At 34.0% G+C, this 24,688-nt stretch overlaps 1 protein-coding gene across 2 annotated transcripts; it reads right to left on the bottom strand.

Annotated features, from left to right (window-relative positions):
- Positions 1-1,093: 1,093 nt before the first annotated feature.
- LOC132702963 (exportin-1) lies at positions 1,094-24,508 on the bottom strand. 2 transcript variants are annotated; one of them, XM_060671896.1, is made up of 8 exons: positions 24,403-24,508; positions 21,819-23,103; positions 18,537-19,280; positions 10,975-11,151; positions 6,591-6,881; positions 4,575-4,736; positions 4,073-4,519; positions 1,094-1,522 (listed from the first exon to the last, which is right to left on the bottom strand). In XM_060671896.1, exons 2-8 carry the CDS (start codon positions 23,031-23,033, stop codon positions 1,376-1,378), a joined length of 3,183 nt encoding a protein of 1,060 aa, XP_060527879.1. In that variant the 5' UTR covers positions 23,034-23,103; positions 24,403-24,508; the 3' UTR covers positions 1,094-1,375. The 2 variants fall into 2 exon arrangements, with proteins under 2 accessions (XP_060527879.1, XP_060527878.1); XM_060671895.1 differs by lacking the exon at positions 24,403-24,508 and adding an exon at positions 23,202-23,348.
- Between the last annotated feature and the right edge of the window lie 180 nt (positions 24,509-24,688).

Raw genomic sequence — 24,688 nt, 5'->3', positions numbered from 1 at the left:
AAACCTCTTTCCTGAATGGTCATAAAAATAAATATCGTTAATATGACAGCATGCAGGGAATTATTATCATTATTTTTTCTTACTTAATTGTCAATCTGTTTTATTAAAATGCTTAAAAAATGGAAGTATGAATATGAAGTAGGTAAACTTAAATAAATAAACTAAATTTAAAAATCGTTTAATATTTACCTTGTTGTTAGCTTGCTATGTTATTTCGTTAAAATGTAAAACTAAAAAGAACAGTCTCCTAGTATTCTTTTTTCGGAAAGACATTTGTTAGTAACTTAAAACTAGGTATTTTGTTTTAGATAGATATTTTATCTTTCACAAAAAAAAAGTTCTCGATAGAACCAGTGCAGTAGCGACCTAATTAACCAAAATATTATTTAGACTGTCATCGGCACGCCACTGATTTCCTTTAAAAAAATATGGCATTGCACTTATTTATGAGCAATTTGGACTGAAAAAAAATTAAGAGATCAAATCTGTTCATAAATGATAGCAAGGAAATCAATGGCGTGCCGATGACAGTCTAAATATTTTGGTTAATTAGGTCGCCGCTGCACTGGTTAAATCGAGCACTTTTTTTCCATGAAAAATAAAATATTTATCTAAAACAATATATCTAGTTTTTAGTTACCAACTAGTGTTCTGCGCGGTTTTCACTTAAAATAATCGCATTGAAAAAAACCAAGAAATTAATTGTCTTCAGAAATGACTGGAGATTGTAATAATTTTTATTTTAAGAGAAATCAATGGCGTACTGTCAATGTCTGCCAAAATAGACAGGTGAAATTCCATACACCTGCCACTGTTGTATTTTCAAAAATTTGTGATACACTAAATAATAATGCCTCTTGATACATAGTATATGTGTGCCAAATTTCATTAAAATATCTAAAGTGGTATTACAGACATTAAAAAAATATATTTTATTTTTGAAAAGTTTATTCCCCTGGATCTCAAAAGACCCAAAAATCGCCCCCTTAATTATTGACATTCAATCACATATTATTGTTATATTATAATTATTCTGTTCATCATTATCCACATTGCCGCTAGAGTTACGAAAGTAGAAAAGTAAACAAGCATCCATTAGGCAAACAGTTTTATTTCAAAATTAACTTAACATGTATTCTATACAAAATCCTTAAATAACACAAAAAGTTGTTTTTGCTGTTGCTGTTCAGATAAAACGCGAACCTTGGCGAGTTTGTCTTCACCCCACCCCCGATTCGTCGATCACAATTCCGCGGGCGCGCTCCTCGCGATTATTTTTTTTTTAAAGATGATACCAATAGAAAAATATCGATCTCAAATGAAATATTCACTTTATAGTTCTTCTTCTCTTCTAATATTCGCAAACGAGCCGGGGTTAATCTTGCATCTCCTCCGGTACTTCGTGGGGATTTAGAATGCCCGGCACGGACAGTTGCACGCGCCGCTTTTCTTCCTGCGCCATTTGAAGCGCCTTTTCCCGCTCCTCCAGGAACAAATCGGTATCGTCCTCGCCCGTATATTCCTAAAGCAGAGAGAAATGTTTTTTTTAACCATTAAATTAGAATTCGTTCTGCAAATTCTAACTTCGCTAGGAACTGCAAATGTGAAAGTAACTGGGTGTTTCTACATAATTCACTACCCCTCATAACTTTTTTATTTGAAGAAGTAAAAAAATAGGTTTTATGCAATAGTTGCATAACTTTTTCTCAACTTTTCGAAATTGAAGGCGCGCAGCTTCTGAAGATGGAATTCCGGTGAAACATCAGGCAACCAATCCTACTCTATGATCAAACTGATCGAATGAATAGCCAGATCAACGCCAATACATATCAGCAATCTAATTGATGTTCATAATAAAAATTATTATATGGAGGTGTCACATGAGCCCACAATTTTTTTATTATTACACTAACAGAAGACCACAGTTGCTGCGAATAAGCGCGCCAAATTTTGTCAAAACCTGTCAAAATGTCTAAAGCCTGAGTCACCACGCATCCCAATTCAAACAACGTATACCGAAACATAAATCCATTTCATAGGTTTAAGTAATTTTCGAGTTTTTGTATTGTGTACAGTAAGATATTCATGTTCTGTAACGCAATGATGGAATTAATTAAAACACTGTGATTATTTCAGTTACGTCAGGATCTATTTTTCAAAGAGTGAAGATCAAAACTACTAATTGTAATTAATAAAGGCAAAGGCGGTAAGTACAACAAAAAATTGCTCTGTGAGATAAAATTTAGTGACTCTGGTTCAGATGACTCGGACACAAAATGATAAGGATCCTAAAATTGATCAGAAGCTAAACTACTTATGACTCGCCATACCAAAATGATTACTTTGGTAAATAGAAAAGAATTGTCCTTACAATTTAGCAACATCAAATCAGAAAAAAATGAGAGTGCAGAAGACTCACATTCCTCCATCTCTGACAAAATTATGATTTGGTTTATTAGGGTTGCTTTTTTGTATTATTTTCAATTTGATACAACATTAAGTTGATGAATTTCGTTACGTTTCAAATCAAATAATTTAACATAATTTTTGAGGTTGATTTTTGTATAATGAGCATACTGATTAACCAACTTCTTGGATGATGCATTTTAAAAAAATTTTGATAGCCAAATTGTGAGCTAACTAGGGTACTATTTTTCTAAAATAACTGTATAATCTCGGGCTAAACTCGGCTACACACGATCCGGCAGGCCTGTCAGATTGAAGTGTATGCTCCGCCTGAAGACCGATCGCCTGATGGACTGACCACCCTCCACATGTTCAGGCGAATATGAAATATCAGTCTCAATCATCATTATGGCTGACGACGACGCGTTAGCACTTCTCAGCTTAGTAGTTGTTTTGGGTAAAAAGTCTTAACTGACAATTCGACTGGAAAATATACACGTTCAGGCGACTGGTCTTCAGGCGGACTGTTCAGTTCGGACTAACAGGCCTGCGGGATCGTGTGTGGTCGGCTTAACCAAAATGCTTTTAACCTCTTAGAGTATAACGTTACACAATTGCGCCCTCTGTATTTAAAACTGAAGTAAGTCGTGCATAAGTTACAGGAAAATGGAATTTTGGTCGGCACAGGAAATAATGTGGAATTCCATGTTTTGATATCTAGGCATATCTTGAGAAAATACTACTATAAAAATGCCGCGTCCAAACTTATTGGCTATCTGTCAGCGGTCATGTTGGCTGTCGAATGACGCAAGGTCACTGGTTAGAAGCGAGATTTTAAATCTGCGCATGTTAAATAGATCTCAAAAATTTTTTCAGAGTTCTTGCTCTAGTAGCTCCGGACTTTAAATCATTATATAGTTAGAATCAAAAACTTGAAATTATATGTATATTTTATAAAAATAATAACAATATATCTCAAGGAAGAGAATACAGAAAATTAATTGGCGAACCTGGGCAGTCAAAAAGATATTACATTTCACTTCAATTCATTTCAAATTTGTTTGAAAATAATGTATTGCATTGCACAGTTTCATCATAATTTTCTCTTGCGTAATTTTTGCCGCAAATGGAAAACATTCAAAGTGGATTAAAAAGTACATGTTAATACTAAGTTTTTTTTTTTATAACAACAATACCATTTTCATAAATCTGTTTTCGAATTCTGCGTCATATTTCACGTATAATTCATATGGCATACCCTATACCTAATTCTTACTTCCTATGAGCAGAAGAATAAACAACAGAAATTTGACTTTGAAATAAACAGGCAAGTAGCTGGCACCAGTAAAGTTCTTAAATTATCACATCAAACAGGGCATACCAAAGAAATTATTTCATTAAGTGTTCAATCATTAACTTTGTTAATTATAATATACTAATTATTCTAAAATCATTCCCAACTAATTTCGTATCTAATTGTAATTTATACACTTTTGATTTTAAACATCCTCCGAGGAAAAAATCCAGTGGATTAATAAAAAGTGAAAGTAAAGCATTCAGAATTGTATGTATTTGTAGCATGCAAGAACAATTGGACAATAATTTATACCTTTTTTTCAAACAACAAATTCTTCCATATAAAAGTTACGTCCCCAAACGCACTTACCCGAATTTGAACTAAAAAGTCCCGCAGGTGTTCCTTGAACGCCGGTATGTCCTGATCGAGATTAAACATGCCTTGGACCATGATTTTGATTTGGTTATCGGTGAGGTGGGAGAATGCCGTTCGCAGCAACGACGCGGTGAACTCCTTTACATAGAGGACGTTGTCAGGAGCTGGGCCTAACTGGCAGTTGACCCGCCCCGACTCTACCAGAGAGAATATATAGGCGAGAATGGTGGCGTGCATGGACAAGCCAGCAGTGTGCGACGTGTCCGTTACCACTGAGAACACGTGCTGCAGTATGTCAGTCAGGTATGTCCGGTAGAAGCTGGGCGCAGCCGCCTCGTGTTGTTCCACATTCTGCAGTAGCTTGAGGAGGATCTGGAGGCCGGTATCGGCGACGTTCCTCATCGTGTGCTTGAACGCCCAAATGATACTGTCGAGAACCAGCTAGAGAATAAAACCACTTTAGGCATGCGGTGGGCGTCCCAGTGGGCGGAGTTACCTTGAACTGAGCGGGCGGTATGTTAAGGAACGCTGCGAAGCAATAGTTGTTAACCGCTTGGAGGAGCAGGAAGAAATTGGTGCGGTGCTCCGGGTACTCTTCAAAGTCTTTGTTGATCATGTCGAGCGTGCACTCGAAAACGGCATCGAAGATTTTCGGTACCTTGAGTCAAAACAAATAAAATTTACTACCCTCAAACCTGCACTGAGTGTCATCAAATAATAGTATACTATGCAACAAGTGTGCTAAACTGCATTTGCTATAAGGGCCGAATCTGATGGAAGAGTGAATACTTGAGAGTGTGCCGCCATCAACAGGTCGCAGCAGAAGACGTCACACGATAAATCCTAATAAATGCTAATCACGTTACCTTCTACGGAGGCAGTCGGTTAAAGTTAGTCATGAGTATCAAGTCAAGTTACCAGAAGCCGCCAGTCTTTATATTCTAATTTTATGTTTATGTTATGTTTGTATGTTTTGTGTTATACATATTTTTAGGCATAACATGGCTTAGAGACGATACATTCATATCATGGTCACAGTTGCATAAAATATAAAAATGAAAAGAACCCAGATGCTTAGCGGAAGTAATATTTCAAAAGAAGTGATGCACACCAAGTAAGCATTTGTTTCAGTGATGCCCATATTGATACCACTGTACTGATCAGTTTTTTAAAAATAGTTTTTTTATATCTTTGGTCCTAATTTAAGTACCTCATAAAGATTGTAGTATACAAAATATCAAAATGGTCAGAAGATGCCAGATTTTTAAAGTAAAGTAAACAGTGTGTAATACTTCTCCCTGGTTTTACCTGAGCCTATTAAAATAACCTGACAAACACCTGGTTCTGAAATGAATGATTGAATTGAAACGTCTTAACTGTTGAGATACAGGGTAGTAAAGTTTTTAAAAATAAAAAATATTTTTTAAATATCTGTAATACTACTTCAGATATTTTAATGATTTTTTTTAATATACCATGGTAGGACACTAATTTCTCTGAAAATAAAAATTATTCTTCAATCTTCAGTCATTTCTAAAGAAATTAAATTTCTTGATGTACAGTTTGCGCTTAAAAAAATAAAAAGCTCTTTTCTGCATGGTTATCGCAATATTGTTGAAAAAATTAAGAGATCAAATCTGCTCATAAATGAATGCAAATGTCGTTATTTTTTTTAAGGAAATCAATGTCGTGCCACTGAATGTCTATGAATAATATTTTGGTTAATTATGTCGCCACTGCACTGGTTAAATCAAGAACTTTTTTTTCATGAAAAATAAAATATCTATCTAAAACAAAATATCTACTTTTTAGTTACCAACTAGTGTCCTTCAGAAAAAAAAAATTAGAAGACTGTTCTTTTTATTTTTACACAATAACCATATTTGTGCCGATGAAAACAACACTTTTCAGTAAAGAATTGGGTTGGAATTGTTAGAAATTAATTAATTGTACCCTTTGTCCTACTAGAAGGCTAAATGGCAATAATTATATGTGTGTATTCCAACATAGAGTACACTTTCATCATATAACCTAGTTTCTATATTCTAATTTTTTTCAAAAAGATTGTTATTAATTTATTAACATTTTGTTAAAAATTATTAATAGTATTAAAATGTTATTTCATTAAAAAAAAATTACTGAAGGACACTAGTTGTTAACTAAAAACCAGATATTTTGTTTTAGATGAATATTTTATTTTTCACAAAAAAAAGTTCTTGAATTAGTCAGTGTAGTGGCAATCTGATTAACCAAAATATTATTGCACCCCATTAAGACGTTTAGGACGCACTCCTTAATTATTGACATTCAATTAGAAAAGCCACTATAGGTCCCTCCTATAATTAAAGATCTGAAAAACCCATAATCAGTCAGTAACTAAAGTGGCTCGTGCTAAAGGCTGAGAATATTGTAAAAGGAGTACGCCAAACGTAGATTTTAAAAACGCATTTAGCGATTTTAAAATCTCGATAAGTATTAAAATATAACAAATCCTCTTTAAAAAAATACTCACTTCAATGGTTATATGAAATTGTAGCTTATTGACGATTGTGGCGATTGCACTGAGCACTTCGGGCTCGCGAGCGCACGGCACCGCCGTTCTCTGGTAGTCAAGTAGTACCGCATCCAGAAAAGGCGGGATGAAATTCTCCAGTACCATCGAATTATCGTTTGATCTCGATATCCAATCGGCGATCAGCTTCAGGGTTTCCTTTTTGACGACTCGCATTGACTTGATCAAGGGTTGTTTTGTCACGCCCTCGCCGTTTAGTGTGATAGCTGCCGTTATATTCTCAGACATAACCTGAAAGAAGCCCAAAACTTAGTTGATTTGGAATGTTTATTATTGTCAGGACGATTATGGTAAACCCAATGAACAATAATGATTAATAATACTGTCCGGATTTTTTTATTTAAGTTTCTTTTTTTTTCAATTTTGTATAAAAGGGAGATTATAATTCTTACAATTTTGACTAAACAATATTCAGTAAAAATTTTATTTCAGAAGTCAAGAGATTTTAAAAATTAAAATATTGTAGAAACGAAAAAATTTTCTTCAAAAGGAAATAATAAGACCTGCCCATTAGAATAAGCTGTGAATAGGTATTCAATTCAAAACTAAAAATTAAGTCTATAGAGAATCTTATTTTTCAGAAATGTACGAACTTTAAAAATTAATATAAATGATCGTTTAGATATAATAAATGAATTGAAACAAACTAGTCATATCTGAAACTCCTTATTTCTTTCTGGTTATACTGCAATTGATGACTGTAGAAATGGTGGATGAAATATATTCATAAAAGAGAGGTTAAGTATTATTACTATAGACAATAAACTGCCATCGGAAGTGATATGGCAAAAACTGAATACTACAATAATCTGCGTACAAAAATTGCAAATAATGTCTAAGTCTTTTTTAACTGACCTAAATTGAATAATGGAAGCTGGAAAAACCAGTGCATAATTGTGGGAGATATGAATTTAAGCATTCTGATGGAAACTCGAGGTTGTCAAGGAACACACGAATATTGAGAAAATGAACGAATTCGATATTCAGAATGCGTTAAGTATGAAAAATGTAACGGGAGCAATAAAAACTACTGCCACTCTATTAGATCACATCCTCACCAACAAAAATATATTGTGCGATGTTATCCTGGAAGATCAAATGATAGCAGATCACAAATTAATTCATAAAAAAAGCAAAAAGACAAAAATTATACACAAGGTGAAAAAAAAACGTAAATGAAGAGAGACTTTTCAAAAATGAAAAAGTGAATACTTTAAGAAAAAATTTGGAAAAACAATACATAGAAAACAAAATTGGCGAAGCTGATAGACACAAGAAAGATGTGGAAAGTTTAAAATTGTCTATGTGGAAAAAGGGGCAAAAGTACCTAGAAGCCGCCAGTCTTTATATCCTAATTTTGCTAAAAAGGAATCATATCAAAGAATCTATCAAGGAGGGGTGGGGCAATCTAAGTCATCATGTTATACATATTTTTACTTATTAGTTACTTAGAACTAATATTTCAAAAGAAGTGATGCACACCAAGTGAACATTTATTTCAGTGATGCCATATTGATACCACTGTACTGATCAGTTTTTTAATAATAGTTCTTGGTTCTAATTTAAGTACCTGCTAAAGATTGTAGTATTGAAGATGCCAGATTTTTAAAGTAAAGTAAGCAGTGTGTAATACTTCTCCATGGTTTGACCTGACCCTATTGAAATACTCTGACAAAACGTCTTTTGAGATACAGGATAGTAAAGTTTTTAAAAATAAAATATATTTTTTTAATATCTGTAATACCACTTTAGATATTTTAATGATTTTTTTAATACACCATACATCATTTCTCTGAAAATAAACATTATTCTTACAATCTTCAGTCATTTCTAAAGAAATTAAATTTCTTGATGTATAGTTTGCGCTTAAAAAAAATAAAAAGCTCTTCTCTGCATGGTTATCACAATATTGTTAAACAGATCAAATCTGCTCATAAATGAATACAAATTTCGTTATTTTTTTTATGAAAATCACTGCCATACCACTGAATGTCTATGAATAATATGGTTAAATCGAGAACTTTTTCTTCATGAAAAATAAAATATCTAGTTTTTAGTTCTAGTGTCCTTCAGAAAAAAAATATTAGACTGTTCTTTTTATTTTTCCACAATAATCATATTTACGCCGATGAAAACAACAGTTTTAGGGAAATGTTTGGGCTGGAAATGTCCTGTCCTACCAGAAGGCTAAATGACCATAATTATACGTGTATCCTCCAAGGTGGAAGACACTTTCATCATATAATCTAGTTTCTATATTCTACTTTTTTTCACAAAGGTTGTTATTAATTTATTAACATTTTGTTAAAAATTATTAATAGTAGGTAGTGATTTTTTAAAATAAGAATTGTTTATTAATTATCGTGTTGTTAGGGCATGTTATTTCATTAGTTTAACATTAGAAAAAATAGAAGTAATAAAAACTAGTGAAGGATGTACTATAGAATACAAACGCCATAGTCGAAGAATTCCATAAATATTTTTCACAGATAGGCAAAAATTTTGCACTAATAAATCCACTTAAACATTTATAGACGAAAAAACAAGGGATACAACGGATATTACGGAGATGAAAGATGTTGTTAAAGATCTGTGCCCCAGTTGAAGACAATATAACAAAAAAAATATTGTGCAACCAACATAGTAACAGATGTAGACAGGATCTCCTACAGAAGTCATTATAGACCAATTTCAGTGCTAAGTTCTTTGTCAAAAATACTTGAGAAAATCCTTAAAAAACGAATTTTAAAGAAAACGATGTCAAATTCGATTTACAAGCAGTACATAGACAACAGACAAATTAGAGTACATCCCGGCAGAAATCGATAAAACTAAATATGTCCGACAGTTTTCATCTATCTAAAAAAATCATTTGATACAGTGGATACTGTGCTTCACAAGATAGGGATTCCGAAATACAGCATATAGATTGTTAGAAACTTATTCAAAAAAGGGAGTGCATTATACCATGATAAACAACACAAAGAGTGATATGGCAGAGCTAAATTTTGGAGTTGCTCAGACCCCCTCCAGTATAGCTTGTATGTACATAGCTTAAAATACCTTGGGTTGAGTGCAAAACGTTTCATTGTTGCAGATGTGTTAAAAAATATTCAAGAACTAGAAGCTGTGAATGCTGACTTTATATTACAAGAAAGAAGTTGGTTAATTTGAAACGCATATATAAACAGCATTGGAAAAAAGATTGTCTCAATAGTGCAAGAACTCCAGACTACTCGTGAATAACTGTTTTATTGTATCACATTTACATTATTTGATTTCCTGCTAGAGAAATGCTCCGAAATATTTAATCAATAAAATTCAAAGATCACAAAAACCAACCAAGCGGTTAAACAAAACTGAAGAAGTATAGGGGCCATTATATTGCTGTATAGGTCTCTTAATTAGGGGCGGATCCGCCGTCAGCTTGCGTTAACGAGATATGGATGGAATATAAAGAAGTTGAAGATATTTGGGCAAATAAAGTTTGTTTACTGCATTTAGTATAAAACTCTTAAATCAAATTTAACGGCGCAATGTACGAAGCTGGAGTCTCTTAAGATATCCATTTACTAGAACCGCAAGACCACCACCACTATTTAAAAGTATATGGATATTGAAAAGGCTACCAAAAAATGTTATAAATGCTAAAAACAAATGGTTTGCGCTATAACCTTAAAGTGTTTTTTTTACAGTTTCTTTAAATAAGTTGTATATATATTTTTTGTTTTTGTTGTTTTTGTTTTTAAGTTTGTAAATCAGAGGCCTAGAGACCAGTGAAATATCATTGCTTAGAAGTCATTTATAAATAAATAAATAAATTAAACGATTGATCAAATGTATGTTTGAATAAATATTAATTTCATAGCAGCGTTCAAAGCTACATTTTCGCATTTTTACACAAAACTTATTAATAATTTATTGATATTACCTGGCCAAAATGAAGATTTATCCAAAAGGATATGAATTTATTATTGGAGATTATCAAAATTATTTATATTTTCTCGTTTAGATTCTCTTGAAGTCCAATTAAAGTGGTCAAATATTGGCATAACATTTTCAGTGTTAAATCGATTCTTGCAATGAAGTCGATAATAATTCTTTATTCTAGTTTTGAGAAAAATAAGTTTAAAGTATTTGCTTTTCTGCTAACCTTTAATATTTTTTCTATTAGCTTAATAATATTAATAAAGAACCATAAATCAATTGTTTTTTTAGTTTCCTTAATTTTTTTAACTTGAGTTTTCGTTGTATGAGTCAAAATGACCTTTAATTGTCAACATTATCAGCATATATCTACTAGCTATTACAAATCGAAACTTACCTTATACACATTTAACATATCTAAATAAATTCGACCTAGCTGAAGTACATAGGCGTGGTTTAGGGCCTTACAGGCCCTAACGTTCGTTTTTAAAATGCTCGCTAACTGTTTCACCACCTCGATTTCTTTTAAAATGTCGACGTTTTTACTAGCTTGGCTAATAATGTCGTCCCACACCTGTAATTAAAACCAAACAAATCTAGGTTAAGCAAGACCTTTGACTGAACCGTGGAGTAAGAACTCTATTGTTTTATGTCACCCTGTATTAACAATTTGAGCAGGACTTCTGGTTCTACCAGAAAAACGTGTCAATGTTCTTGTTTCATAAGAAATGCCCTGTATATTATTTTTATTTTTCAATATCTTATTTTCTATTACAGATTAATAATAACAGTAATAATAATCATAACAATAATAATAATAGTCTGACATAGTTTACATTATTGTACAAGGTTTCGACAAAATTAATTAATACAAATTAATATAGTTACATTTCTTAAAAAATGAAGTCTTGATCTCAGCTACTTAACATTAACCGAAAATGAAAGATGAAATTATAAAGACTAATTGTTTTTTATGCTTATAACACAGAACTTATTTAATAGAGGAACACGTGCGCAGAACTTGATAATAAGAAATAATAATATAAAACTTGGCTAATATGACGAGATATTCATTGTGTGGGCAAGGCATTTAAACAAAACATGCTTTTTGCGCTATATACCACAATATAGAGAGGCTTTAAGCCACAGTGCATTCCAGTGATTACTTATTGAGAGGGAAAAGTTCCTCAGATCTAAGGGCAACACACTTAAAAAATATTTTTAAAAACGCGAAATTTTGAGTTATACTGCAAGTTCATATGTAGTTGCTTTGCTGCCTTGAAAAATTACAAGCATGGAGTAAGAATTTAAAATCCATTTAACGCATTAAAAAAGAACACACTTCAGATTTTCAGATGCTGCAGTTAAACAACAAAAAGTGAAAGCGAAAAAGTCAACAAAAGCAATAAATATTTTAAAGCATCACACATACTTCCACCTAAAGTTGCCATACAAAAAACAAGTCAATCCATTTATCAAACACGATTTAATAGAATTTAGAAATTTTGAATTTAATGAGAAAATATATTTCTAAAAATGGATTCATAATGGGAAATCCACTTAGTCCTTTGAGTAAAAACTTTTTTGGCTGCTTTTGTGCCATCAAAAAGCTTATTGGAAGCTATGGAGATTAATAAACTGAGTATTCAAATGTTTTACGTAATGAACCAAGTAGATTATAATTCATCTATATTTGTTTTGGACAAGGCTATTTACTATACAGTGAACGCCTACAATATGGAACAAATTTATTTAAGAATAGCATTAAAATTTTAATTTTTATTAGAAATGAGTTCTTGTTTTGTCTTCATAGGCAATGAAAATTAGAATTTTAATTCTCCTAATTTCCTTTAGGAATTTTATTGTGACAACTTTACTGATAGTAGAGATTTGACGCAGAAACGGATTTAAAAAAAATGACGATCCATACCAAAAAAGGAATTTGCAATCACCTCTTTGACCCGTCCTATATACTTTTTGTTTATTGAAAAAAATGAGCAAGAAAAAATTATGTTGGACTTGTGCGAGCATTTTATTTGCAACCTAATATCTGATTTTTAAATGAATTTGTTCCATATTTGAGCAGTTTACTCTATAAAATAATATAAAAGCAAACGGATTAATAATTTGAAGACATTTGGCCAAATTGCAAAGTAACGAAAACAGGACCTCGTTTATCCCAGAAACAAACTTTTTGAAAATCCTGTATTTTGACCATTTCGTTGCGCAATGCGAACATTTTTAACAAATTTATTATGAACAAATTTGCTCAGAACAATCTTTTCTCAAGCCTTTAGAAATTTTTTTAAGAGAACGCTACGTGAATAAAAAGAATGGTTAGACTGCAACAGACACTCTTTAAATGTAGAAAAAACTAACTATTTTTTAAAAGTATACAGGTTGAAATTTTAAATAAAAAAATTTTAGAGGCAAAAACTGTAAAATACCTGGGTACTAATACAAATTTGAAGTGGGAGAGTCACATTCATTAACTTCTTAACAAAAAAGCTAAGGTATTTAATATACAAAGGCAATGTATAACTGAGCTTCTGTTGATGCTATAATAGTCTGGGGAGGCCTGGATAGAATAGAATCCTTAAAAACATCACTTATATTCACCAAATTTTCTCCATAGAGAAAAGATTAGCGATGTTCAATTGTTATACATTTATATGGTTTGTTGTTATATTTATTAGAATAAAGGCTCTTTAAACCCAATCAATTATCTTATTACCACTAGACCAATAACGAATAGACAAGTACAGGTACCGATGCGAACAAGTGAAAAATAATTTTCAATATTCTGGGCCTATATTATACCGGGTGATGCATTGCTGAACGGAAGAAAATCCCATGTAAATTTTTAGGTGGCCAAATAATAGCAAAGTTATAATACAACTTTTTGAAGGGGCTGGTTGGCTGGACAGTGTTATGCACATTAAAAAAACACAAATACTTTTCATATAAATACCAAGAGCTCCGGGAAGGCGATGAAGAAAAAAGAGTACTATATTGTTTTGAAACGATGAAAAAATATTTGTTTTATTGATGAATACATTCACACTCAACAACGAACCAAATGTTCAAAACTGTTGGTATTTTAGTCAAGACAATGAATATTGTTTTGTTCATACTCGAAGCTAATATCCTCAAAAAATAAGTGTTATGGTGCGAATTTGCGGACATCATATTTTTGGCCATTTTTTATGGACTATAACCTTACGGCAGAAACCTATTTGGACTTTCTGTGGGGTCACTTTAAAAGCATTATCTACAAAAATATTAAATTTGAAAATCTTAACCAGTAACAAGATGTTATTTGCTTAGAATGTGACAGGATTTCACAATATCAACTAAGCAATGTTAGAAATGAATTTTATGATGACTTAGGATGTTGTTTAACTGTTAATGGAGGGTTGTTTGAACATTTACATAAAAAATAATGTTTATTTTAAATAATGTTTCTTTTTAGCAATGTCTTGTAGCCGTATTTTTATTATAATTATTAATTATTTTTAATACAAGATTTGAGGGTTAAATTTATAGTCGTTGTTGTTAAAACCGTCCTTAAAATGAAATTCATTCCAAGAATGCTTTAAGAGACAAAGAGGTCTTAACCACCGAGTATGAGTGGGATCCATACTTAGTTTATTTTTATTTGATTGTGTGAACTCAAATGTGCAAGTCTTTATTGAAAACTAACCTTAATTTAATATGTCATTGTCCAGCTTCACATTGTCAAGTTTTGGAAATCGCGTCATGGAATATATTGGCTGGTGTTTGTTGTATTGACCTTTTGCAATTTTACTATCATATTTAATTCAATAACTGAAGGTAGGCTTATTAAAATCATACCGGCGCCTTTAAAAAGTTGTATTGCAACTTTCCTATAAAATGTACAGGGGAGTCAATATTTGGGCACATAAAAATTTACATGGGATTTCTTGTTCCGTTCGGCAATGCATCACCCGGTGTAATAGTCTTTCTGATAAATACACTGGGTAGATTTAAAAACGATTATCGTAAATTTATATCTGAAAATCGAGAACCTTACAGTGTGTTGTTTTGAACTATAGTTTATTTTATGTTTGTTGGATTAGTTGGGCGGGGATTGCACTGCATTATGTTATTTTCACTTAAGTTAGATTATACCGCGTGTTTTCTAATTGAATGTCACCAATTAAGCAGGTGATTTTTTGGTTCCTTTTAAAAAGGAAACTTCATATGAACATAAGTCTTAAACGTAACTTTTGAGATACAGGATGGTAAACTTTTCAAAAATTAAATATATTTTTTAATATTGTACACATGTATCAAAAGGCATTATTTAGTGTACCACAACTGGCAGGCGTATAGAATTTCACCTGTATATTTTGGCAGCCATTCATGGTACGCAACTGAATTCTCTTAAAATAAAAATTATTCTTACAATCCCTAATAATTTCTAAAGAAATTTAATTTGTTGATTTTTTTCAATCCGATATACGCTTAAAAAAATAAAAACCTCTTCTCTCTATGATCATAAAAACATCGTTGATATGACGGCATGCAGAGAAATTAGTGTTTATTTTTAAGTGAAAACCGCGCGATAGACTAAAAAAAATTAAGGGATCAAATCTGCTCATAAATGAATGCAAATGTAATTATTGTTTTAAGGAAATCAGTGGCTCGTCACAAAAATGCATGGTTTATGACTATGCAGAGAAGAGGTTTTTATTTTTTTAACCAAAAGCCGTACATCGGATGAAAAAAATCAAGAAATTCAATTTCTTTAGAAATGATTCAAATTCCGTAGGCCCGCCACTGGTGTATTTAGAAAAAAATTGTGGTGCACTAAATAAGACCTCTTGATACATAGCACACGTGTGCCAAATTTCATTAAAACTGCAGGGTAAACAGTTCCTCAGTCGGATCTCCGCGAGGAACTGACTTGAATGTGAAAATACATCAAAGATTGAAGATAGCGACTTGGAACGTAAGGGGTCTCTTGCAGACAGGAAAACTACATATAGTGGAGAAGGAAGCCGAACGCTATAATATAGACCTGCTTGGGCTAGCAGAGACACACTGGAAAGGATCCGGGAACTTCACGTCAAGATCCGGAAACTCCATATATTTATCTGGAAATGACGAAAATAGCCAAAAAGGAGTGGCATTAATTGTACCGCAGAAATGGAAAAAGTCTGTACTAGGTTATAATCCCGTGAGCGACAAAATAATATCACTAAAGCTAAAATCAACACCCTGTTACCTCAACGTAGTCCAAGCATACGCGCCCACATCGGAATCAGAGGAAGAACACATCCAAAGATTTTATGAGGAATTAAACAGCAGAATAAAAGCCTTACCTGCATGAACGCGAAAATCGGCGAGACAAAAAATGACACACATATAAGACGGGTTGTGGGATATTTCGGAATGGAAATGAGAAACGAGATAGGAGAGTTAATGCTACAGTTTTGCTTGAAAAATAGCCTCGTTATAAGCAATACTGTATTCCAACACCATATTCGACCATTATATACGTGGAAATCACACGGAGACAGATACAGGAATCAAATTGATTACATAATAATCAACGCTCGATGGAAGTCATCCATAAACAACGCGAGGACCCTCCCCAGGGCAGATTGCGGATCACCAATTGCTTGCTGCAGATATGAGACTAAAATTGAAAAACATAAATTCACCCCAACATGAAGTAACAAAACTGCTCAAAACAGAAATAAACAGAAAATTAGAAGACAATAAGATAGATATCATGAACAACGAATGCGAATCGGAATGGTTAGCATTTAGAAGCAACATTGAAGCGACACAATGAACATCAAGGGACCAAGGGAAAAAACGGGCAGACTAAGCACTGGATGACAGAGGAGACATTGAGTATTATTGAAAAAAGCAAAAACATTCCATACAAGACTGAAAATCAATTGAAGCACGCTCACCTTAGTCGAAAAGATAAAAATGAATATATCAAAAAGATATACGAAGAGATTGAAGAGCACAAGAATACCAATCAAACGAGCGACCTTTTCCAGAAAGTGAATTTACTGTCCAGAAAATTTAAACCTAAAACACTGGCAATAGAGAATAAAAGCGGAACTATATTGTGGGAGACAGAAAAAGTTCTGAATAGATGAAAACAGTACTACTAAGAACTTTACGGCAACCATCGAGATCTAGGAGGAGAATATTTAGAACAATACGAGGAAGCGGAAAAAGAGCCGAATATATTAAAGGCTGAGGTTATAGAAGCCATACAACATCTGAAGACAAACAAGACACCAGGAGTGGATCACATAAATGCTGAAATACTAGACATTGGAGGAACCGGGAATAGACATACTATTGGATATTTGCAACAAGATCTGGCACACAAAGACATGGCCAATCGAAAAAATCTGAAAACTATTGAACAATCTCTTTGATATCGCACGCCTCACAAATACCTCCCGAGCAAGCCGGCTTTGCGAAAAGAAGAGGAACACGAGACCAAATTTTCAATATTATACAAGTAATTGAAAAATCAAGAGAATTTAATTCCCTTATGCTACTCTGCTTTATTGACCATAAAAAAACATTCGACTGCATAAAATGGAAATGCTTGCGGCAAATACTAAGAGACATAGGAGTAGCGAAACACCTAATATGTCTAATTAAGAGCCTATATGAATCAAATGGAGTCATAGTGAGAATAGATAACCACTCATCACAAACTTTCAATATACAAAAGGGGGTGCGACAATGATGCATATTGTCCCCCAGGCTTTTGAACGACTAAGGCGAACACATAATCAGAAACGCCCTAGGCGATTTCGAAGGAGGACTGTCAATAGGAGGTAAAAAACTAACAAACCTACGATATGCAGAGGATACAATGCTGCTGGCGAGAAATGAGACCGAAATAAGGATGATGTTGAACAGAGTGGAAAGTGAAAGTGCTAGGATGCCTCTGGAAATAAATCTCAGCAAAACTAAGCTCATGGTGATTGACAGAGCGGGAATCCTTCCACGTCCGAACCTCACAAACATAGAAAATGTAGATGAATTTGTGTGTCTGGGATCACTAATAAGTAACCAAGGCGGGTCCGAAAAAGAAATAAAAGTACGAATAGCAATGGCACAAGGAGGCATGAGTAACCTCACCACAATATGGAAAGATCGACACATCACAAGAAACACGAAAATCATGCTGGTTAAATGCCTTGTATTCTCAATCTTTCTGTATGGAGCGGAGTCCTGGACTATGAAAACACCAGGCATATGAAAGATGATGTGGTGTTGGCGGCGTATGCTACGGATTTCATGGACTGAGAAACGTACCAATGAATCTATACTAAGGGACCTAAAGATCAAAGGCAGACTGTGCACAGTATTCTAGCAGGCGAATCTTAAAATACTTTGGACACACCACAAGACGAGATGGCGACAACCTGGAGAAAATGATAGTACAGGGAAAGGTGGAAGGACAACAACCAAGAGACAGGTCACCTGTTACATGGATAGACCAAGTAAAGAAAAACACGGATACGCCGCTGCAAGACTTACTAACAGAAGCAATGGATAGACAAACATGGAAAGCTAAAGTTGGATGGATATACATGATTCCGTGAGATTGCGATTTCTAGAAGATCTATAGTGGTATTACACATAATAAAATTTACCACCCCAACTCTCAAAAGTTAGGACGATTAGGACATAAAAGACAAGGACAAGAATTTTTCTTGTTAAAATGGACCCAAATAGTGCCCCCTTAATCAATGACATTCAATTAGAGTGTTAACATCATTATTATCTTTATTTTTAAGAAAGGGCATATGGGTTCTTAGAAACCTAGGAGCATCCAAAAATTAAGAGTAAAACTCCTTGGACTTTAATCTATCCGTACTTGTTAACCCAGCACGTTAAATAAATAAATTAATAAATGAAAATTCAGGCTCTTTTGTGGGTACTTACCTGATTTGGTAACAACATATACTTCTCTATCAACGCCTCTTGCGTGGCCTGGTCCACCTGCGCCGAAATCATATAGCCCACCGCCTCATAAAACGTGTGAACCTGCTGCTGCTGGAGATCGCAAATAATCGTCGACATCGACGCAAGAATGTCCTCGATGAACGGACACGATTCGCCGATCTGCGTGGTGACGAAGTGCCGCCTGCACTTCAGTGCTATTTTGATGAAGGTGTCGCATGCCATATCTTGAACCCCGTCGTGCGTTTCGTGCATAAACTCAAACAGTTTGTTAACGACCGTCTTCAGGAACTTCCAGTGCGCGCGCAAAAACCTCGGATACTGTCCGACCACGTACATAATGTTTGAGGCTATGATAGCCTTATTGTCTTTGCCGCGTTTGTGCTCGCAGAGAAGCAGCAGGTCCTTGATCACTGTCACGAGGAATCGTTTCTCGTCCTCCTCGTGCATGGCCCCTGATATACTACCGATGGCCCAGCACAGCGTGTTGAGGTTTTTCCACGACCATTCGGTACCGTCTACCTGGTTTTGGAGTTTCGTGGTCATTATCCGTTCGGTATTTGTATAGTCTAAATGCGTCAGGTAGACCAGGGTCTCCCTCATGTTTTTGTACAGGTTGATGGAGTCGGTGTCCTTCATGAATTCCCGAACGACCTCGCCGTTGTCGTTTTCTACCACGAGCACCTCTTCCGGTTTGGCCATGCGCGAAATCATGATGTAACGAACCTGTGGACCGATTGACATTTTGTAGCTAAGAATTAAATGCTCCGTAAACATTCAAAACGTTAAAATTTGAAGATAAAATATTAATATTTTTTCCTGGTATAATAAGTATTAACTTGGGGGGGGGGGGGGGGTATTCCAGTAACTTTGAAAAAGGTAGTTGTAAGACAGGGTGTACAAATAATGTGTCAATGTAATATATCTCCTTTATTATTTGTTTTAGTGAAAAATGTTAAATAAAAAAGTTATAGATGAGACTTAAAGAAACAATTTAAAATTATTTTCAAATATACAAGGTAATTCATAAATAAGTGACAAAGCAAACTAACATATTTACATCAATGATACACCCTGTATATTATGGCATTAGTAGACCCTACCTCTTATACTCAATCGCCCAATGTAGGGTTGTTTTGGCCCATACTCACAAATGCCCTGTGTTTAATATCCGTTTCCGACAGCTGTAATCGTTAAAAGAACGATAAAGTAAGAAACAGTTTTATTCAAAAAAGGGTCTGCTTTATAGTTGGTTATAATCGTATATGGAGGAAGTGCTGCCAGAGAGTGACTTTAAGAGATAGAGAGGCGACGTGAATTTCACTCAGCTAATAGCTCAGGCAGATCATTGCTCAAAAAAATTCCATATGACCCATGACTCAGTCTATGTGGTAAAATAACTGAATAAAACGGAGCAGAATCAATCTCATTTTTAGGTGAGGAATCTGCCTTTTAGCGATGGCATATATTTTTTGTAACACCCTGTATATGGCAATCATGTCCTAAGATTCCTGCTCTAAAAGATAAGACGATTAGCGAGTATTAATTCACTACATAGTAATAATTTGGGTGAAAAAATACACCTACAAATAGGAGAGTGAAAAAACAGCAACAGAGATGGTAAATATAAATAATATGGAAATGCCAATTAAGAACAAATCTCTCTACGGACAAACTGATCCAAACAATCGCATCAACCAACCAATGTACCAAATCTAGGCCGGTTTAGAGGTGTATTATTTATAAATAGGTTTTATAAAGTTAAAATTTCAAATTTGTGAAATAAACAAGCATTGCTCAATTGTTTTGTATTGTATTGAAGATGTACAGGGTGATATTGAAATTACATCATACAAACTCATCAATGAATCTCTGCCCCACCTTTATGAGGAATAAATGCAGAAAATGCTATGTTTTTGGTAACCTTACTCTTCTGTGCGTTTTTACGCTTCGGCTAGTTTTAAAGTTCGGGGTACTTTTTGATTGTAAATAACAATTTGTGGAAATGCAACAAGTGGGTCGGTCTTTGAGTTTATTTCATATTATTAATGATGATCTAGAATTCAATGCACCAACTGCAAGAAATGGAGAGTTATTAACCATCTGACAGAGCAGATAACTGGTTCATATGGTCTTTTTTGAAAATATTGAATTCTGCTGTGAATTAGTCATTTTGGTAACAGCAAGTATGTCTCGCAGTGCTGAAAGAAGAAAATAGTCAACAAAAAGACAATAGGCCATTTTCTTGTGAAATAAATGATTTAGTTGATGAAAATGAACCCAGACCATTTGCACACTGGTAATAGAACATGTAATAAAGATTGCTGAATCAGTAATTTTTTGATTTGGGTATAATAAGGGTGGCTAGGATTATCAACACCAATAATAATGTACAACAAAAACTAACCTTTGCCTTAAGCAAAAAAGCTAAGGGATTTCTGCTTAGTTTGATTTTAATATGAGCCTGAAACAGACTGAACGCATAAAATTAAATCTTAACTGTAACACGAGACACACAAACCTTGTAGCTATCATTATTCTTTCTACGGACAGGTACACTGGCGTGACAAGTACATTACGTAATGTTATATATTTAATATTACATTCTCTTCAATTTATTTACTTATTTTGGAGTTACTTTCTGATTGTTACCTCTATAATGATTATTTTTCCCCCAACCATGAGATAACTAATTATTTGTCAATTTATGAAAACCCTGCATTTTATGCAAGATTATTTTCCACTCTAAACCCGGGTTTAATTAACATAATAAGATCAGAAATGAAAAAAAGGTGCAGATTCTGTGGGGAGGTCTCAGACGAAATTAAAGTGAATCTGTTGTTATATTTTTTCATAGAAATTAATGAACTAGTGTTGTCTGCTTTTGAAAAACAATCTAGGGTATAACTGCAAAGCATACAAAATTATTTACCAAAAATTTTAGACAGGTCAAATTGGCCATAAATTCACATATAATATAAGACAAAAATTACTATAACATAAAAAAAACAACCAAAATTACTAGTACTAGTACACTAGTTGTCCTCTAACAACTTTTAAGCATTAAATTTGTCATTCGGACGCAATATCCGTCAAAAAAAGATTTCTTAATATTTTATAAAAGTAAATTATTATATATGGAGCAGCAAATACTTATAAGTGAGCCTTAATTTGTAAAACAAAACGCGATTTATTAAAGCAATGTGCTGATAGTTCATATGTCATGTATTTATTCGTTTCTAAAAGTTAAAAAAAAATACAAACCTTATTCAAAACCTCCTGGTAGAGGGCGCGGCGAGAACTGGGAAAAAATAAGGGCGTTCCGACCATGTGTTGAAGCTCCGCATCCTTGTATAGTTCGGAGGCCAGGCTATTCCAATACTCAAGGCATATCTTAAAAATTTCCACCTCGTCTACTTCAGAGATGAGTACGAGATACCGCAATGCATTTCTCAGCAACTCAACCTGACCCTCTGCAATGCTCGCATGCTCCTTCAAGAATGTGCACAGGAACAATGCCAAATTCTGTATGAAATTTTGTTCCTGATCCTGGCCACATGCATACGCGTTCTTGATGTCGGTGCTCAATGGCAACATCGCTTCCAATTGCCCCATTGTCTGGCTGAATAGGCTCAGGAACATGTCCGCATAATTCGTCACCGTTACGCCCGCGATCTCAGTCAGACACTTGAGGGTGACATTCCGGAACATTGGCACAGGCAAAAACTTGAATGTCAATGTGTTTATCAATTTGGTCTCAAATATGTAGCCAAGCGGAATCCAGTTAAGAAACCGCAACAGCGTTTCCAGCGTCGCATTGACTAACGGCGGGTTCTGTGAATTTTCTAGTACAAACTGACATAAATGAAAAATAGCCGAAAACTCGGAACACATTGTGTCCTTCAAGTGTTTGGCTTTGGTCTGTGTAATTTGTCCAGCTGAAAAATCGAACAGTTCCTCACTGAGCAGTTTCAAAATTATCATATTGTTCTGGCAGAGACTCTCGTTCGTTTTACTCGCGCCAACAATATCGGGTATGAAACTTTCCCAGTTCTTAGGCCACTCTCGTTTCAGTACCTGCACCAGTATCATATTCAGCTTGTTCAAGTATGTCTTGTTCGCTTCCAAAGATTGTGGATCACTACTAGTCTTGATGATCAATGACACAATGTACTTTTTAATGCCTTCACATTGATTGCGTGGTAGGATTTTCCATCGAGTCTTGATCACCTGTTCCAGTATTTGAAGCGCGAAGAATTTCGTTTGTTGGTTATTCGAAAATTCTAAAATAGTGTCTACCCGAGTCCATGCATCTGGATGTTCCTTCAGGGTAGTCAACACTTCCTGGGCCATCTTTTGTGTTTCTCCATTGCCTGCATACATACTCACGACTACACTGTCCAACAGATTTATGTCCAACTTTTGGTTGAAATCAAGCAAGGCCGCAGCTGCCTGGTGTCCCAACGGTAAGGTCGCCATTTTCTGTATGAAGTTTCCACACACACACACACCCCTTTTAAAAGTAATCAATCATTCCCTCTGTAGAAAGCTGAAAACAAGAAAACAGTTTGTGAAAAATACATATAAAAACTTTTACTATTAGGAAATGAAATGGGAGTAGCCAAAATATGTGTGTCTCTAAGTTACCTCTCAATTTTCATTTGTTACATCTTGAGAATGTTATTCCATTTTTACAAGCAAAATATTCACAAAAATCCTTTCTTCATCACATTGCTTTTCAAATAAAAATACATAATCTTGTGTATAACATACAGATGGTTAACACACAATAACGCGTTTTACCACAAACCGAAACTCAATTTTACGTACTCGACGTGCGTTTCGCCAACCAAGTTGGCATCTTCAGGAGAAGATTAAAACTAGTAGTTTAGTTAGTTAGTTAGTAGTTAAAACTAGTAGTTTTAATTTTCTCCTGAAGATGCCAACTTGGTTGGCGAAACGCGCGTCAAGTACGTAAAATGGAGTTTCGGTTTGTGGTAAAACGCGTTATTGTGTGTTAGTGCAGTGCCGAAGGTTCCAGTCAAGAGTTTGATACAGATGGTTAGCACTTTAACCTAGTTGGTTGACTAAAACAGAATACATTTAATGGCAAATTGTTTGATACATATTTGAGACCAAATAAAACATTTAGAGAAATATGGCAAGTACAGTGCGACAATGTTGTAAAATAAAATATTTATATTAATCAAAATATAACAAAACACAGTTTCTATTGTGAAATTTGTAAAAAGTATAATTAGTAAGTGTAATTCTTAATAGTTACTTACAGTTCTAATACTGGAGATTAATTTTCACTATCTCGCCAATAACTACCGTAAAATGCCAAAAAAGAGGATATATTCAAATGCCAACATAAATTAACAAATATTTTACAAAAAAATCTAATTTACGGTGGACTATCAGGCACAAATTATTTCACCACAAAAAATCAAAGCAGCACACTTTTAATATTTATTTTCAGCTTTGCATTATCGATAGGATTTCACATACGCGCTAGTATTCCAAACGAGCACGAATCAAAACTGCTTAATATTTACTAGAATACTTCTTTCCCTAACATGGAATAACTGAAAAATAAATAAAATATAACCCCAAATTAACATACTTAAATCACTAACCATCAGGACATGAAATTCGTGCATGTACAGGTAGATCACCAGGTGACTAAAAACATATCCTTCGGTGCCCTTAATTTCACAAAACGATACCCCCAAATGCCCAAAGAGATGATTCAAAAGTTTGCAAATAATTCATTCGATTTAATATTATATTCATTTCTTAAAATTTCATTCTAGAAAAAATATGAACCAACAACCGAATAACTTACTGTTATATCTCTTATTTGTAGATAAAACACACAACTTACAAACTCTCACCTCACAAAAAGCGCAAAACCAAAAACGACATTCGACATTTGTAACTTACAACAAAATCGGAAGGTTGGTAACTTTAAAATTCATGGTTTGTCCAAAGAGGGCGACGTAAGCATTATTTCATATAACGGAAGCAAATGAAAGGGCAATAACCATCATTTGGCAGTTATTTACAAAAGGGAAGCAGAAAATCACAAAACAGAATTAAACCTTCGTCATGATCATTAAAAGATGCCAGAA

The sequence above is a fragment of the Cylas formicarius genome, unplaced genomic scaffold (assembly GCF_029955315.1).
Source record: "Cylas formicarius isolate icCylForm1 unplaced genomic scaffold, icCylForm1.1 PGA_scaffold_6__28_contigs__length_40554024, whole genome shotgun sequence".
Lineage (NCBI taxonomy): Eukaryota > Metazoa > Arthropoda > Insecta > Coleoptera > Brentidae > Cylas > Cylas formicarius.
The sequence above is the reverse complement of the archived record's forward strand: the minus strand, read 5'-3'. Positions and strand labels throughout refer to the sequence as shown.